This window comes from Seriola lalandi, unplaced genomic scaffold (genome assembly GCF_002814215.2).
Source record: "Seriola lalandi dorsalis isolate HSWRI2012SDOR001 ecotype SW California unplaced genomic scaffold, Sedor1 jcf7180002054862, whole genome shotgun sequence".
Classification (NCBI taxonomy): Eukaryota; Metazoa; Chordata; class Actinopteri; order Carangiformes; family Carangidae; genus Seriola; species Seriola lalandi.
The window spans coordinates 177,994-195,875 of NW_019525415.1; the positions used below are offsets into that span (position 1 = coordinate 177,994).

The 17,882-nt window shown below is 40.7% G+C and overlaps 1 protein-coding gene across 2 annotated transcripts; it reads right to left on the reverse strand.

Moving 5' to 3' along the window:
• Nucleotides 1–1,195: 1,195 nt before the first annotated feature.
• On the reverse strand, nucleotides 1,196–17,327 carry LOC111670873 (FYVE, RhoGEF and PH domain-containing protein 6-like). Of its 2 annotated transcripts, XM_087179742.1 has the most exons (22): nucleotides 17,113–17,327; nucleotides 14,111–16,196; nucleotides 13,885–13,908; nucleotides 12,056–12,203; nucleotides 11,440–11,507; nucleotides 10,806–10,836; nucleotides 8,273–8,424; nucleotides 6,256–6,412; nucleotides 6,002–6,089; nucleotides 5,374–5,424; nucleotides 5,206–5,264; nucleotides 5,047–5,118; nucleotides 4,423–4,491; nucleotides 3,998–4,081; nucleotides 3,815–3,894; nucleotides 3,583–3,685; nucleotides 3,293–3,439; nucleotides 2,850–2,955; nucleotides 2,580–2,674; nucleotides 2,368–2,496; nucleotides 2,124–2,263; nucleotides 1,196–2,033 (listed from the first exon to the last, which is right to left on the reverse strand). In XM_087179742.1, exons 1-22 carry the CDS (start codon nucleotides 17,120–17,122, stop codon nucleotides 1,997–1,999), a joined length of 3,936 nt encoding a protein of 1,311 aa, XP_087035868.1. In that variant the 5' UTR covers nucleotides 17,123–17,327; the 3' UTR covers nucleotides 1,196–1,996. The 2 variants fall into 2 exon arrangements, with proteins under 2 accessions (XP_087035868.1, XP_023283570.1); XM_023427802.2 differs by lacking the exon at nucleotides 13,885–13,908 and having other exon boundaries at nucleotides 17,113–17,326.
• Nucleotides 17,328–17,882: the final 555 nt, after the last annotated feature.

Genomic DNA, 17,882 nt, shown 5'->3' on the forward strand with positions numbered 1-17,882 from the left:
GTAGTAATTTAGAATCACTCAGAATAATCGTTGGTTTTAGTTGGTTGCAGAATACGTCACTGGATGGATGTGATATTATGGTACCATTCTCTGATTAGGCACAACTTACAAAGGGTTTATGAGCTGTAATTAATGGTTTTCTCAATGATTCATAAGTGATTCGCTAATGTTTTATAGATCAGTTATGATCCATTATTCGAACAACATAACCTAGCATCTTCTGGGTTCATAAAGGAGACCCTCCAATGGACTGTTTTGGTGACTTATCTAATGGAAAAGGCCTGCAGAGCATCTGGACCAAAATCTGTTTATTAACTTATCCATAAAGTCTGACGAGCTGCTGATGTACGATTACAGCTTGGAATAGTGCAAATGATGAGAAAACAATGTCAATTTGAAATGTTAATTGCATATATTACATTTTGAAGTGAAGAAGTTCCCATTCTGTTGTTTGAATAAAGACTCTTGCATCAGTGTGCCCTGTTTAAATCTATTGTTTGTTACACACATCTGTATGTTTCTATTCAGTATTAATGCACTTATTAACATTGGTAAACCTACTTAGGGTTTCACCCTTTTCATCAGGTTTGCAGATATAAATATTACTTCTATTGAACCATTAGCAAAAGTGAGTCATTCATCTGCAGCTATTTAAATCATGGGTACAATTCTGCAGCTGTAAATGTTAATATGCAATTTATAAATGGATTTTGGTCCAGATGTCCTCCAGCCCTTATCCAGAAGATAAGTGATCAAACAGTCTGTTGGGGAGGCCTCCCTAATAAATACTAAGTTAAAAAGATGAGCAAAGTGCTGAAAGGGGGATTTTCCACAACCTGGCAACCCAAAATTTGTTTCAATTAATTCCTTATAGCTGATCTATAAAGCATTGGTAAATAGTGTACCGTACTAACATTAATAAATCCATTAAGTACAGCCTACTAACCCTTTAGAAATGGTGGCTTATCAGAGAGTGGTTCCACTATTATGAATTCAAAGTACAGTATTTCAGTAATACTTAAAAAATACTTAAGTACACAAAAGTTCACAAAAGGCTATTCAGTTACAGCAACACCCATATTCATGTAATTTGTTATTCCCCCATTTGCTGACTATTAAAACACCCTGCTCTTCCACTATTTTGATGTGCAGTCAAATTGTTTGTTCCCATTTGTACAACTGACCATGACAAGAGCACAGTAAAACAAAACATTTATTACAGTGACAGAATTAAAGCAGTAAAAATGAGATTCATGGACATTTAATAACATTTCATTTACAATTATCTATATTTACAAATGATGTGTGTAGGGATGAAATCTATGTACAGACATTTGAGTGACTCAAGTGCAAAACACATTATGGTACAATTATGTCAAAGTACACTTACTGTATGTCCAAACAGTGAATATTCCCCTGATACACCATTAAGACTTAAGGTGAGACTCAAAGTTACAGAAAGGCTTACTAATGTAAGGTGAAAATTTCACCTACAAGCATGAGGAGTGCACATTGTCATGTCACATCAACATGATTTGTTTCGACTATTATTGGGTACATGCGGATCAAAATTATCTTTATTACAAATCTATAGACAACGGTTTTTACTGACAAATCTGTGGTATGGAGATCCAAGCAGGTTACTAAACAAATAAATTAAGATGTAGCAACAAAATCAAAGCGTAAAAGTCTAAAAAAGCTACAGATGATTGTGGAATCATTCTTAAGCTGTGGCCAAAACTACATAAAACCTGGTGGAAAAGATTCATGTTAACATACAAAAATGAAAATGGATCATTCCTACCTTCACAGGAGTGCTCTAAAAACTATGTAAACTCAGGTAAATCTGATGAAAGCAGTACATTACTTTGTATGTATGTAATTTCACGTGGCGCCTCTGGATACTTTTTGCAGTATTCAGAGAGCACTGAGGTAAAACATTTTCAGGCAACGGTGAGAAAGTCTGCTGAATAACTTCACACGTGGTCTGAAGGCATTAAAGCACCGTGGCTTCTTTGAATGAGTTGATCCATCTATATATATATATAAAAAGAAAAGATAATTAGTATTATTGTTGCTGTCATCATATGCAATAATGGGTAGCATCCCTCTTTATACTGTACCTCTGGGCTGTTTGTTCATCTTCAGCTTTAAAAATGTAGTAAAGTGTGTTTTTGTGATAGAGCTTAAACTGTAACGTCTCAGATGAATCTTCTATCAACATGAATCCCAACAGGGGCTGACTCTCTAAGGCTGCAACATCCTGCATGAAGACACAATAAAGCACAGATGGACATGAAATCGGTTCCTCTTGGTCCAATTACAACATAATGATGTGCTTTCATTGAGACAAGTGGGAGACCTTACCTCACTTGCAGCATACGTGTACAAGACTTTGTCTTTGATGACGAACCACAGCCTCTTCCCCTGCTTCTTATTGCCCTTGAACCTCTGCAGATACCCACTGATGGATGAGTTGTCTGTGTTTGCTGTCACCTGCAACAAGTAAAAGCCATCTGATGAGTTTTCTGGTCGTTATAAACAACAATGCAGCCCGATCAGGACAAAGCATCAACTACCTCTTTGAGTGCCGCAGGTATCTTCTTCTGCTTCCTGGAGAAAGCGAAGGTAGCTCTGTTTCCAGGGGATACAGCTGATGATAGAGACCTTTCATCTGATGCATAGAAATGTGCAACAGACAGTGGTTTAACACACAGAAGATACAGAGAAAAGAGGGTATGCCTGTGTCTAATTCAAGGTGTTGTTTTAAACTTTAACAACATAAAAATGTGAGGAAAACAAAACGTATGTTGTCACTGGAGACAATGTTAGAAGGAAGCTGCTCTTACTTGTCTGCTCATGAAGAACATAGAAACACTGGTCACACACTCGTCCTAATTGGTTCTTTAGGTATTCAAGACGGTATTTGTTGGCGGAACAGGACTGGCACACCACCTGATGAGAAGATAAAGGACAAGATACAAACTTTTTCTGTTTTGTAACGTGATCTGCTTTCCTGTTTTTAAAAGAATAATTTGACATTTTGAGAAATACGCTCATTTGCTTTCTTGCCAAGAGTTAGATGAGAAGATAGAAAGATAATAGATGATATCAATATATGTCTGTACAGTAATTATGAAACTATCACCAGCAGCAGGTTAGTGTAAACACGACAATTTGCCCTTTTATGTGGGAGTACATGTCGCAGCGGATGTTGAAGTTATTTAGTTTTTGTACAGATGAAACAAGCGAGATATAATGTGTTAATTAGTGAGCAGCACAGTCACCTTACCTTTCCACATGCACGGCAGTGGTGTCTCCTCCACGTTAGGGAGAATTCACAGGTGCAGATCATACACATGGTGGTCCGCGGGTCAGGGATCCATATTGGGGCTTTGGATCCTAAAGGTGCACCATCACCACTATCGCTCAGTTCCACCTGAATATAATAATAAAGACCAAAACACAGGAGTTATCACTCACTGCTCATACATACACTGTAAAATAGACATTTTAGTTTTGATCGCCCTAACATCTGTGCAAACAGGGAATGTATGAGGTGTATTTTTGAGGCTGTCTTACCTCTTCTAGAGGTTTTCCTGATATAAAACTGATCTTCCTCTTGGTGTAGTCACTGATCGCTGTGGAGATGGCCTCAAGCCATTCATCTCGCTCTGTGGCTGAACTGCAGGAGGAGAAAACAAAGTGTAACTACCTACACAGTGTTCACTGACCTATGCACTGCGAGGAGAAACACAGGATGACTATTATGTAATGGATTATGAAAGAGATATCTTTTGTTTCTGAGTCTTACCTTGCAGAGAGAATGAAGGAGCGCTCCACGCTCTCAATGTTCAGCTCATTCTGATAGGCCTCTTGGCTTGGTTTGCTAACCTGTAATCATTTTCACTGTGAGCAGTGATGCCAGCGTCTATCTTATCTTGTGATAATGTATGTGTGAGAAGATGAGAAGTGAAATGAGAAGAGAAGTCCTCACCCTCATCCCAGCCAGACACAGCATGTTGTTGAGCTTGTACTGGCCTGACTGAACAGGAGTGGTGTACAGCAGAGTGTCATTGAACTAAAGGAGGAATGACATAGAGACATCATTAATTAATTCAATCAATCATTGGTACTTTTCTCCGTGGGTAGCATTCTTTGTATAATCAAAGGCTTGATCACCTTTGAGCCCTGACCTCAGCACAGTAAAGAGTCTATAAGTCTAACACCTCACAGCAGCATAAAAACACAAGGATGTATTGACCATATAATGCCCTGAAAAGAAACACTTAAATAAAAAGGAAGCCAGACTGAGCATCTCTTGGAACCCGCATCTGATCACAATGATCCTTTGCAGAAGCATTTGGGGCAAAGTGAAGTTGGGGGAGTGTGAGAGAAGAAGGAGACAGATGTGTACTATACCAGGAAGAACTTTCGGGGCTGCATGACCTTCCTTGCTAGCTTCATCAGGAAACCCTCCTTCAGGAAGATCTGAAGCACAAAACATTAAGTCATGCTTGTTGTTTCACATGTTTAATTCAATGAGACAGATGGTTATTTTCTAAATGTTAAGGAACTTCATGATGCTCTATATTATACGGTAAGTCCTATAGGCAATAAAGGATTTGGTTGATAAATGTTTACAGCTAACAGTGTTGTGTTTTCCTCTTCATCAGAATAATCATTACTCCAGTTCATTTTGCACCTTCAGAACTTTGAGGTGACATTGTTTTGTCAGCTGTTATATTCAAGGTGTTCAAAAGTGAACTCTGAAACTATTTCACCAACACGGACAAGACGGAAGAAGGAAATTTAAACATCTGCTGTTCCATGACAAGTGTGGAAAATCCATTTGTGTGTGTGATGGGGTTGAAAGCTCCTGAAGGGCTACTAAATGGATCTAAAAGTGAGTTTGGGTTACCTAAGCATTTATAGGGAAAAGGGCTTTGGTAGTTAATTGAAATGAAGAGAAGTTAATATTCTAATACATACATACATTTCCTGATGGTTTACATTCAAAAGTTAGTAACATCTATAAGGTCTCACCCGTCCTGGCTGGACTATCTCATGGTGGCCATTCAGACTGCACTGCACCTGGATCAGCTTCTGGAAATTATCCTGAGAATTTTTTTTAAAAGTGGAGATCAGAAACCTGAGTGGAGCATTTTATCAACTTGTTAAGAAAATGTTCTGATTGTCTCTCACCCCTTGTTTCATGATGTCGTTGGCATGATTGGCCACCTCTTTTACAAGAGCAAGGGCAGCTGCGTAAAAAAAAAAATAATAATCACATACATGACATGTAATGTTTCAATTCCACTGACAACGTCACATAGGTTTAAAGTATGCAGTGGTAAAAGGTCCTTGGTTTACCTTGTGTGTCCGTGTAATCATCTGAGTCCTCAGATAGGTTTTTTAGATAGTCTAAAACAAAATTACAAATATTTCAAGGTCGCGTCAACAATGCAACCAAATAAGTGAAAAGTACTTTGTACATTTGGTCACAAGTGCTCAGTGTTGTGTAGTAAATTCCTGGAATGTAATCTGAAATTAAAGTCCTGGATAAAAAGGTCTGCAGGTGCTTACATAATGCAATTATACAAGAGTGACGTGAGGAACATTCTTCACATTTTGGCACAGAACGCTCGACCCTGATGCATTAGACTCATGACACCCTAAGCCCACTCATGTTAAAGCTTGTGTTATGTCACTAAATCTGATTTGGACTGCACTTCAAAAATCTTATTATCCGAGGATTGAAGAGGCAAGACAGAACTATTGACTAGTTTTGTTTTTCTGTACACCAGGGGGCAGCATGTTGCCTGTAATAAGACACCACAGGCTGGTCAAACATGCAATGTTTAGGAGCCCACAACTCCAAGGATGAAGTGATTTGCATTTCTTTTTCTTTTTTTTTTTTTTTTAGAAAAAGCTTGACTTTGAGTTAAGAATGATGTGTCAAGAAATAAAATGGATCAATTTAACGCTTGATCAGAAGTACCTGTGAACAACAGCTGATACTGAGGAATCCTCTGAACAGGCTTCAGCAGGTAATGCTTCAGAGCCAAGTTGGCACAGCGTGGACCGGTCTTGGACAAAGAATAATACACTTCACAAAAGGCGCTATTTTCAGGAACAAACACACATGCACCATTCTCTGCACATGCATAAACAATGAAGCGTCATTGACATAAAAGACACCCCCCCCCCCCCCCCCCCCCAGACAGAGAGAACAGGTCGAGCAAGCATTGTTACCTCAAATTCCCGTACTACAGCTCCGAATGCTGGGTTTCTCTTACTCTGCTCTTCCAGTAGAGCCACATTCTTGTCATACTCGCGGATGTAAGTGGAGTACATCTTCAGATAAGGCCCTTTCTTCAGGAAAATGTCTGCTAGCTGTGCATTCTCATCCCTGTGCAGAGAATAAAGTAGTATGAGATAAACTGAACAATTATCATCATTTTAACTAATATTATTATTTAGATGTAACATTTGAATTGATTATTAATGTTCCCTTGTCCTTGAGTTCCTACCTGCCATTGTTTTGCAGAGACAGTGGTGAGTCTCACAGTAAACAGTGTAACAAGTGCAGATTTTGGAATGACTGGAGAATGCTACTCATGAAGAAAATATGTTTACAGACTGATGGCAGCAGTGAGATTGAGTAGCATTCTCCAGCCAATCCAGGCTGTGGGCGATAAATAGGCCACAGTTTCTCGAAAACTTCCTTAATCAACACAACAAATCAACAGCAAAGCAACACAATAAAACACTCAACTTATCTCTCTCCCTCTGGGCTCATATCATGCTCTGATCATTGTGTATTGTGCAGATTAGTTACACAACATGAACAAATAAGCATCAAAATGTGAACAGTATTTAAGATAAGTATGTATCATATGTAAACCAGATATTTCAGGAATATGGTTTTCAAAGCATGCACCCAAAACGTTACACCAATATGTAATCGTTAAGCATTTCAATCCAAAACCGTGGTCAATAGTATGTTGCTATGACAGTCTGCACCCTACTAGGAAGGATTTTATAACCTGGCTGAAGGGATTTACTCATTCAGCCACAAGAGTGAGTGCCTGGTGAGGTCAGGCACTGATATTGAGTGATAAGGCCTGGCAGCTGTTAGCCCACTTCACCTCACAGGTGTTGAGGTTGAGGCTCTGCCAAGTTATTCCTCACCAAACTAGGACAACAGTTTTTTTTTGTATAGAGCTTGCTTTGTGCACCGAGACTCATGTTGAAACTGTTGCCACAAAGTTGAGAGCACATTATTGTCTAAAAGGTTATATTTTATGCAATTGTAGCATTAAAGACCTTGAAGACCTTGCTGTAGGTGGAACAATGTTTAACAATGATTATCATAATAATAATAATAATAATAATAATAATAATAATAATGTTTCACTTTTATATTCAGTTCAGTTTATATTCACTTTTTTTCCTCTGTGCTCTTCTCACTAGTTTGAGGTGGATGAAGCTCAGTTGGAAAAATGCAATGTCATGTACTTCTGTGCACCAATCAGGATTTATGCAGTGCTCACATCTTAAGGGATGGTTGGTGCAGATGGAAAAGATTCCTCTGCTAACAATACCAGTGTTCTCATTACCTGGCAACTCAAGAGAGATTGTGTAATTAGAAAGATGGGTGTGAGAAATTGATGTTTAATTAAAGTGAACAACAGCCACTGACTGATGTGAGGCATCTATAGTTGTTTTGTTTTCAGGGATTTCCATACTAGGAAGTGCCAAGTGCTTTCAAGATGATGATTTGGAAGTTGACATGAATGCTGTTTACAAGTTGAAAACTGGTAATTACAGTAACTCTGAAATGACATGAGCACAGCACTGGCAACCTTTTAATGACAACCTGATGACAGTTGGTATGATGTTCCTTAACTGTTAATCAAAGCTAATTAAATCACGTCTGCACAAAGCCCTGGTGAAGCCAATTAGCTTAGTTTTGGATTGTAGAACTCTTACTGATACCTAAAGATGTTTTTTAATCTTTAATATTGTTTTTCTTTAATGAATATTTCATCTCTGTGATATTTTATCACAGAGATGAAGGTTTAAGGTTTAAGGGTCATTATGATTTCCCTTAACTGGAACAAGGGGCTGAGCAAAAACCTTGAAAAACAGTTCTGGACCAAAAGTCTGTCCACATACCTTTGGCCATATGGTGTAACTGTATCTTTTGCTCTTGGTGTTAGTAACAGTGATCCATAAACATCAATGTAAAAATATTGTGATCTTGTACCATTTGGCCAATCTCTGCTTCAGCTCTCTCAGCAGGTCTTGGTTGAGTTCGTAGAGTTGTGGGAGGTAGTAAAGGATCTGGTTGAGAAGACGCTCCTCAATCACAGGCTTCCCGTTCTGACGAGATGCTTTAGACACTGCATCCCGAAAGTCCTGCAGGTCAGATAGTCAGACAAATAAAGAGTCAGATGGTCAAATACAGGAACTAAGGCACACTGGGGAAAACCCAGAGTATGCAAAGTTTGCCTGGGTCTCTTTAGATTTTCTTGAAAATGCAGTTCAGTCTGAGATCATTAAATGAAACCCAAGGAATGGACTAAAGAAATACAGGTATAAAAGCTGTTTGCTGTGCAAATTATATAACATGGTCCCCAAAAGAAGACTATAAATTAGATCAGCTCCAGGAACCTTGAGTATAAAAGTTAAAGAGAGAGGAATACTGCTGACCCATGACCTACAAACACCTGACTCGCATTAAGCATCCTCAAGTTTCCAGAAAATAGTGAGTCAGGACTAAAAAACGAGCACAGAGGAGCCTGAGGGCGCCATCTCTGCTTCTTTTTCTGATGATGTTGAGTTTTTTTTTTTTTGGTGGTTTATGTGATCACATGGCAAATAAAACCACTTAAAGACTGGGCCCCCGTTAGAGAGCTCCTGCGGTTAACATGTGTGATCTCCTACTACTACAACAGCTGCCAGTGATGAAGGCGGGTCATGTGGATGTTAGAAAAATATGGATGATTCACGAGATAAAATAAAAATCAGCAGTAAAGTGAAGATTTGTTAGTGATGTTAATATGCTGCTGGGAGGTCAACAATTTGGAGACAATAGGTTTTAACTTGACAGCAAAAGTACAAAGAGCATGGCACTAGCATGGATAAAAAATATAGTTCAACTGATAACTGATTAAAATACACAACAAATGTTATCATACAGCGGTTTGTGGAAAGCTATTTGCGGACTTCCTGGTGAAGATGGAGAATGAACACATAAGTCACACATACTAAGTATGTAAGTCACCTCCACATTCTTGGTATGACTGTTCCTCATTACTGGACTCCATTCCCCTACAGTCTACAGAGACCCAAGCACTTCCTGTCTGCGCTCTGCACCAAGGAGCCATCGCTTGTGACTCAGTCCTACTACATTCTCATTCATGATTTTGTCTCTCCAAACATCAACTCATCTGACTGTACTTATCTTGTTAGAATAAAGAGGTAGAAAAATACCATTGATTTACAGTCTGACGTTATATGTCCAGTTTTTAAAGTTCAAACTGTCTATTACGTCGACGGGACTGGCCATTGTAGTCCTGATCAAATTACTTGAGAGATAAAGTCATTTTTCCGTGAACTGTCTTTGTTTCTAGTGGGGTGGCAATGCTGCTCTGTTGGTCCGTAACTCTGAAATGTTTCAACAATTATCGGATGGACTGATATAATATCGTTATGGTTCCCAGAGGATGAATCCTTCTGACATTTGTGGTAATGTGAATTTTCCTCTATATATGTGGTTTGGAGTGAAATGTTTCAACAAACACTAGATGGATAATTGTCATGACATTTGTACATACATTCATGGTCCCCGCAGGATGAACTGTAATAACTTTGGTGTGTGTGGCGCCATCATCAGGTCAAAATTTCAATTTGTCCATAGAATCAAATAAAACTAATTCCCTTCAGTCTCAGCTGTACTTTGTCTTTACTGCTAATTTACAAATGCTAAAATGCTAACATATTAGACTGGTCATAATACCTGCCTAATATCACCATGTTAGCATTGTCATTATGAGCAGGTTAGCATGGTGATGTTAGCATTTAGCTCAAAGCACCATTGTGCTAAAGTACAGCCTCACACAGAAACTGGCTATGACTTCAGGTTTTAACCATCCTTTGTGCCAATATGACCCACAGCCATAGTGGCTGTGTTGGTAGTTGTGCTTAAGTCCTTATTTTATAAATTGCCTCCATTTTTTATATTATTTAGTTTTATTTTATTTTAGTCTGAAAGAGCAAGCAAGTTCACACATTTGATTGTGTTCCTTTATCAATTCAGATACTGTACATCACATCGTATAGCTGATTGCGAGACAGTAATTGTTAAAGGTTGTTGTACCTGTTACCCTACATTGCGTTTTGTCACGTGTCAAACATCTTAAGGGTATTAGAGCAAGGAAAGATTAAATTTCTCAAAATGTCAAAAGGAGACAACATGACTCTGTTTAGGTCCAGAGAAGTGCAGTGTTTCGGTTAGATTGCACTACCAGTGAAATTCAGTAGAAAACCATGAGGAATGTGAACTATGAGGGCAAGACTGAGGGGAGCTGGGTCTGCAAACAGTCTTATCCTGCATGGGGTGTGCCCCAGTGGTAAGCATAATCAAACACATATGGAGAATGTGGGCTCTCACAGTAGACTAGCACTAGATAAAACATATAGAGAACAACACCAGCCTCTGCTCTCATCACAGCAAACATGAGGCCTGTTTTTGTGTGAAGCAAATAACACTGAAGGGTGATGTGTGGGGTTCTTACAACATGAAGCAGCTTCAGGACATCAACAAACCTGGAAAAGAAAACAATGGAAAAAGTTAAATAAGTTATGGTAAATAAGTAAAGCAAAGTGAAGAATACAGATAAGAAAATACATTCTCTCACTTTTCTTCTTCGAGTGTTATCTAGCCATGCTGACATTTGTGCTTTTATTTGCCAAGGTTTTGAGATATCTGTCTCCGCCCAACACAATGTGCTTTCATAGGGTTTTATCTTTGCTGCCTCACAGCATAAAAAATGAACGGACACATGTCTGTCCAAAAGTAATATCCTTTGTGTTACACAATGTACAGACCCGAAGTGTTTTCATTTCATACAAGAGGAATAGTCTCTATGAGGCTGTTGCTAGTGAAGTTTGTGGATTATCCAGAGCAATGGGATCACTGTTAGTAGACTGAGATACTGCTGTTCAGTTTCTAAATGTCCCTAAATGTTAGATGTTCCCTTCACCTCAGATACACTCAGAGAGCGATATCTCCAAACCAGGGCAAATAAAACCATAACTATCTGCGTGGCTGGACACCACAAGTAGCAAGTGAGAAAATCTTTTTTTTTTTTCTTTTTGTAATTTGAGTGAATCTACGCAGAAAAAAAGAAAAAAAAAGAAGACTCTTACACACTCTCGGAGGACATGATTTCAGTAGCGATGTGGTGAATCTTATTCTTCTTCTGTCCACTCTGCGTCTAACAACGGTGCAAAAACAGACTTTCATTAAATGGATTTAAGATCAAGGCTCATAACAAAAAAACCCACAGATACATGCATCATAATACACCCAGTTGCTCATTAGGAACTAGAGGGGTGCGGTTTGTGGTGCTTTTGAACTGTATCACATCAAACAGAGGGGTGTTTCTGTTCTTTAGCCTACCCTCATTAATATAATACAGCACCGCAGCATGCAGCCTCCAAAATGATCCTATAGTCAGACCACACCTCTCAAAACACTTTCAATGAAAATTGTGAAGGTACGATTTATCATATATTATACTGCATTAGTGTAAGCTAGGTGTTTCTTATAAAACTGGAAAGTGAATGTACATTCAGGAGGATATTCGTTATACATGAGGTCAGTGAAAATGAGGGAACAAAGTGTCAAAATGATGAAAAGTTTTCAAAACTTTTATCTCTCAGCCCTTGTAAAGAACAAACCCTGGGAAATGATTCCAGGAAATATTTCTGAGCACACAGGGGACTGAAGTCATAAATCATAAACAGCGTCTGCTCTCCTCACCGTACTCTCCTCCGGCTGCTCAGGGTCTCCTTTACTTGAGATGGAGCTGCTATCGTTGTCCTCCTCATCTGAGGACGAGATGTTGGCCGCGATGTCATCATCCGAGGGACCATCACTCAGGGGTGCAGATTCCTCATTGGCGGAGTTTCTGTTGAAAGGGCAGGATGTTAGGCTCAGACACGAACAGAGACAGATGCCAGAGCATGAACAAAATGTGCAGGTGCTACGGACACATAGAAACAGCTTTAGTCATTCAAACGTGATGTGATGAGAAGGCTACAAGAAAGTGAGGATGTTATTTATGGAAGAGACGAGGCTGAAATAAAAAAACACCTATGTCAGCATTTCATAAGTGGGAGTGTGCCCCTTTGGCAGTCCAGTGGTATTTGAACATTTCCTGCTCTGATCAAATGGGAGTTATGAAAAAGAACACACAGGAAAGGGAGCACTTGACACAGCCGGAAAAACATTTAATGATAATCATCAACACTGTCACATATCACTAGCCCCAGTCCAGCTGCACACCGCGGGTCACAGAGCAGCAGTTTGGCTAAATGCTGCCAAGCCCAATAGGAACAAACTCTAAACTAAACACAAACCACTCGCCACGATCATCACAATCATCACCATCATCACAATCATCACACACTTTCTTCATTTAATCTTGCAGCTAAAAGAAAATGACTAGATACGAAGAGCTAAAAGGAAACTGCACCAAAGAGAAATTGCAAATCTAAAATACCACAATTCCCTGAGGGAGCGCTCGCTGTGAAACGACGGCACCTCCCTGAACAAAACTGCAGAAAAAGAAATAGACCCTAGCATCAGCAGCAAACCCATTAAGTCAGAGTCAGTGGGTCTCACATACTGTGACGTGTTTACAATAACTGTTGTATTTAACTGTGACTGGTCTGTGTCTGTGAGCCGCTCAACGTGTTTCCAACATGTGATTGTTGCACTGTTTGACACACTAAGCCGTGAGAGGCAGAGTGTACAGTTACACAAACTGTAATCCTATTTTTCCAACTGACTTCTGCTCATTCATAACACACCATGCATTCTTTATGTAAAAGGATAATTTACAAAGATTACTCCCAAGACTATAAACATACTAAAAGTTTAATTGAGCTAATTAAGCATGTTGTGACCAAACTTTTTAAGGGTCAGTTCACCCAAAATCACATTTCCTCACCTTCTCCACTGCTACTGTATATCTGTATGTGTTTTTTTTTTTTTTTTATCCTAGGATGTGAGCATTTGAAATCACATTATGAAAATTCAGTACCAGTGTCTTGTTCCAGTAACAGGGTGTCTGTTCCTCTGCTTAATTCACAGACCTCCCTGTCAGTTTTATAGAGACTATTTCTTTGATAAAAAACAAGTTTAAGTGAAAACTATTGACAGCAGGCTCTGGTGATGACCGGGAGTAACAAGAACATGGTTTCTGGAAAGACACACTGCTCTTTAAGAATCAGTTTTCATTGCTTTGAGCCGCACAAAGGGATTTCCCCTGTGTTTGAGTGAAGTTAAAAAAACAATTCTCAGTGACAGATATCTCAAAACCTGCAGTGCTGGTGGATGAACTGAACCCTTTAATAATGGAGGCACTTCTTGGAGACACTACCTTCTTAGCCTCAGATAAAAAGATGCTGAGCTACAATGCACAGGTGACAACTGTTGCCTCTGATAATAACCTGTAGTATATACTGTACAGTATAGTGCACCATAACCTATAGTACATATTTAAGAAATGTAATGCGCAATCAAAGTATTTAAGTCAACTCATAATCAACTCCCGAAAGGTGTGGCAAACACACGTGCCCCCTTACTTGTCACACACCCCAGACAGGAATCTGCAACAGAAGACAATGTGACACGAGTCTTAGTGATCTTGCCTTTTTACAAATGTCATTAACTAACAGATAACTGGTTTTACGAAGCCTCAGGTGTTTCCTGTACTCATTTAAGAAAACAATGCAATCATCTAATGTGCAGTAAACTCATGGGTAACTTTAGGATGTGATGTAGACAGACATGAAAGCCACCACAATCTACCTTTCATAGTCTGTAGATGTCTGACACTGTTGGTGTCCAGTGTTTTTCTCGAAGGACATATATGGCTCCTGCTCCTCGTAAATGCCCTCATCGTTATACAATTCACTGTCCCAGGCCGAGGGCTGCGAGAGGGAGGCCCGAGGAGATGACCCCGCCTTCCCCACGTGAACGTTAATGTAGTCTGGTATCTCCTCATAGTGACGAACGTTCTCATAGTGAACAGCCTCATCTATTTCATGGAAACAATCATCTCCATCCACGCTTTGCTCTACTCCAATCAGAGGGCAGGAGAATTTACGTTCAGCCCTGAGACTCTCTGGGAAGTTCTGACATGCTTCTTGGTCCTTGTCCACACTTTGTTCATTATCATCCCCGGTGCAGTCGGAGCTCTGGCTTCCTCTTACTATCAGCTTGGGCAGCATCTTCACTGAGAGCTTCAAGTCCAGCAGTTTCCGGAAAGAGGTTCTCCTCTGTCCTTCAGAGCGAGTGAGGTCAGCAGTGGAGAATGACTTGGCTTTCTGTTTCCCCAAGCTGCCCCGCAAAGGCTTCATTCCAGCTGTTAAGAGGTCTCTGCTTGTTTTCCCATCTGGAGGCAAAGGCAGCTCCCTCATCACTCTCCCTTGAAAAACACTATCTTGTCTGGGAAGGGCATGTCGTTTCTTATTATCTCCTAATTTCCCCTCTTCTGTCTCCTCAGAGGAGTCCTGTCTCTGCGTGAATGGCATCGGGCTGCTGTGTCTCTGTGGCTTCGTTGGACGCACCTTGACCAACCCATCCTGTGGTGCCACGGTGATCGCAGGAGGCTGTCTGATCTCCGGGTGACTGAGCAAACTGTTATGAGGAGGACAACGTGTGAGGTCACTGTAGACCGCCTTCTGATCCTCCTCTCCTTCCATCTCCCTCTCCACCTCTTCATCCTCCTTGTCCACTGATATCTCCATCTCATAGATGATGCTGTCCCAACCCAGATCCTCCTCATCCACATCCTTTGGCAGCGTTTCAGGAGCAGAGGTTGGCACTTTCTCAGGTGCAGACAGAAAAGGCTTTTTCTTGGGTGGAGGGGCTGGTGGAGCACAGGCCTTTCTCAGAGGCAGAACAATTGGCTGCTTGTTTTCACTAACAGGTACACTGACAGACAGGGATGAGCTGTCCTTCCTCTCTGATGACACCCTCACCTCTTTGACGTTCATTTCCCTCCCTTCCTGGTTTATAATCTCTTCCCTCTCCATCTCCACCTTTTCCTGACGAACCATAACAGCTGTCTTGGGTTTCCGTGGTACAGGGACGGGTTTCCTAGGGGCTGCTGGGACTGGTTTGCTCTGGGGCACACTAAGTATTTGCTCTGAGCCAAGAGCATCTTCCTCTGGTCCTCGCCCAGGTGCACTCTGAGGTATCACGTTACCATTTACCTCATCGCTCCATGTTCTGTGAGGAAGAGACGGCCTAACTCTCACCACGGGACTTGAGGTACTGATGTCTGTGTTGAGATTTTTGTCCAAAGTAAGCATCTCTTGTAGAGGTTTATGGTTAGTGAGGTGGGTATTGGTGGGTGAAGGCAGTAGACAAACATTTTGTGGAGGGTTAGCGCTCGTCACCTGGCTCTTGACAGCGTCTGTTCTCTCCCTGCCGTCCACGACACCTTGAGATGTAGGGAGAAGCTTCCTGTTTTCTTCAGCTTTACCTTTGTGCAGTGTTTTCAAGTCTTTCTCCATTTTGTCTCTGCTTGCTGATGTGTTCCTGATGCACTGGCAGTTTTCCTGGCTACACAAGCAAATAGGAATAATATAATCCCAATCTGGCTTTTTGTTTTCTTGCTGTATTCCATTTTGGCCGTTCAGTAGACCAACGGTCCGAGGGTTTCCTGTTACAGATGTTTGGAGCAGGCTCTTTGAAACGAGAGGTTTGGATTCCACAGCGCTGGTGAGTTTGGAGAAGCTGGGTTTAGGGGCCAGTACTGGTTTAACCTTTCTGGGTGTGCCCGGAGAAGGGATAGAGAGGCCTTCTCTTCTGGGGGTTGAGGGAGACAGCCCCGGCGTCTGGGGCTGCACCAGCTTTGGTTTAGGGGCCAGAGGCGGCTTGTACATGCCTGAGGAGAGAAAAACAAAAGATATACACTTGTCTTCACTGAAACAGAACCTCAAATCATTCTATATCTACATTATCTAAAATACAACAAAACAATTATGGCTCTAATCCAACACAATGAAAGAGGCATGTTCTGAATTTCCAGATGGCACATTAGATGTATTTTCTGACAGATGCTGCACTGACGGGGTTTCACTCTTTAACTCTTTAAATCTGCTCTGAAGCATTGATCCTAACCTAGTGACAGCTTAGTGTAAAACTGTTGTAAAGTACTCAACCAACTCGCCGGGGGGTTCGAATATCACATGGCTTTTGTTTTCCCCTGCACACAGCAGCAGAGTAATCCAGCTAATGGCCCATGTCAACAGGCAGAGGAGGAGGAGGAGGAGCAGATGGGAGATGAAGAGTAGGAGAGAAATGGAGGAGGGGGAGCACAGGGACTGGATGGAAAAGAGTCACGCAAACTTGTACATCTGTCTGAACCAGTGTCCTTAAATCTTCTGTTGGGGGAGTGTAACTGTAACATGCTGACCTACAGAGATGTTGTTGTTGGTTTTTTTTTACCCCTCAGCAAATCACATATTTCTCTTCTTAGCAAGCCACAGTTTGAGAAAATCTGCAAGTCTAGAAAAAACAATGTCATGTGGTTTGATTAGGAGATTTTTGGCACAGTGAGTGACATGCTGTTTATGAGTGACACACAAGTTAAATATAAAACTTGATGATTGCCAGTCACTTACCTGTACAATACAAACAATACAAACAATACATACATTTATTCTTTCTTTAGTCTATTTTGTTGCGTTTGTCTTGGATCTGTTAATACACTTGTTTGGCTGCTTTCACCTACATTTAAAATCCTAACCAGGGACTAAAGTACAAACATACAGCTGTTGCATCGTCGTTCACTCACTTACCTGAGTTCATCCTCGCTTCGCTCCTGTTTCGTCTGGTCTTATGAATCAGTGCAGCGGAAACAAACCGTCCTTCATGTCCGGATACATTTACAAGACTCAAACTAAGTTATGTGTGAAAAAGAAATCGGCATTTTCCCTGCGTCTGTTCGAGCAGCAGCACTTTGTGATCCCGCTGTCAACACTTCATTCTCACCGAAGCCGCACTGGCTGCCAAGTGAGCTTCCTTTTTGTTTCCGTGAACGGGCCACTAGAGGTCCTCAGCAGGCGCAGACTGCCGCATCCAATAAAAAGTGCTTCTATGTGTCAGTTAAAATGAAGTGTAGCATTAACTAAGCCTCACTCACGTGTATAGTAAGAAATAAAAAAATCCTGAGCCTTTGATGCTAAATTATTATCTTCTCAGCATCTGATCAACGTTGCATTTCCACCCAACCGCATTAAGGTTTCTAAATTGCTTATCATCATTACACAGAAATGTTCCATAGAGTCATACGCACATATCTTTCCACATACATCATCATTACTAATATTAACCCCGCTGTGACTAAGAGGCCAGAAATACGAGTGGATGCCAGCTGATGTTTTGTAAGCAATGTTTGATTCATGGTTGAGGAAGTAAAACTGAAAAGCCATCATTTTTCGGCGGTGCTGCTTTCACCATGCCATAACTTTATAGTCAGGTTGATCTGGCAGATGTTCTTACAGGAAACATCCCAGATTATAAAAAGCAGAAAGGAAGGATGATGAGTGGCAGCACGTGGCAAGATTGT

Bases quoted from the DNA above. Each gene is read 5' to 3' on its own strand.
- LOC111670873 (XM_087179742.1), bottom strand. The intron at 12,204-13,884 runs GTAAGGGGGCAC...CCCTTTCAACAG, and splicing joins CTGTCTGGGGTGTGTGACAA to AAACTCCGCCAATGAGGAAT. The intron at 2,034-2,123 runs GTACAGTATAAA...ATATATATATAG, and splicing joins GATGAACAAACAGCCCAGAG to ATGGATCAACTCATTCAAAG.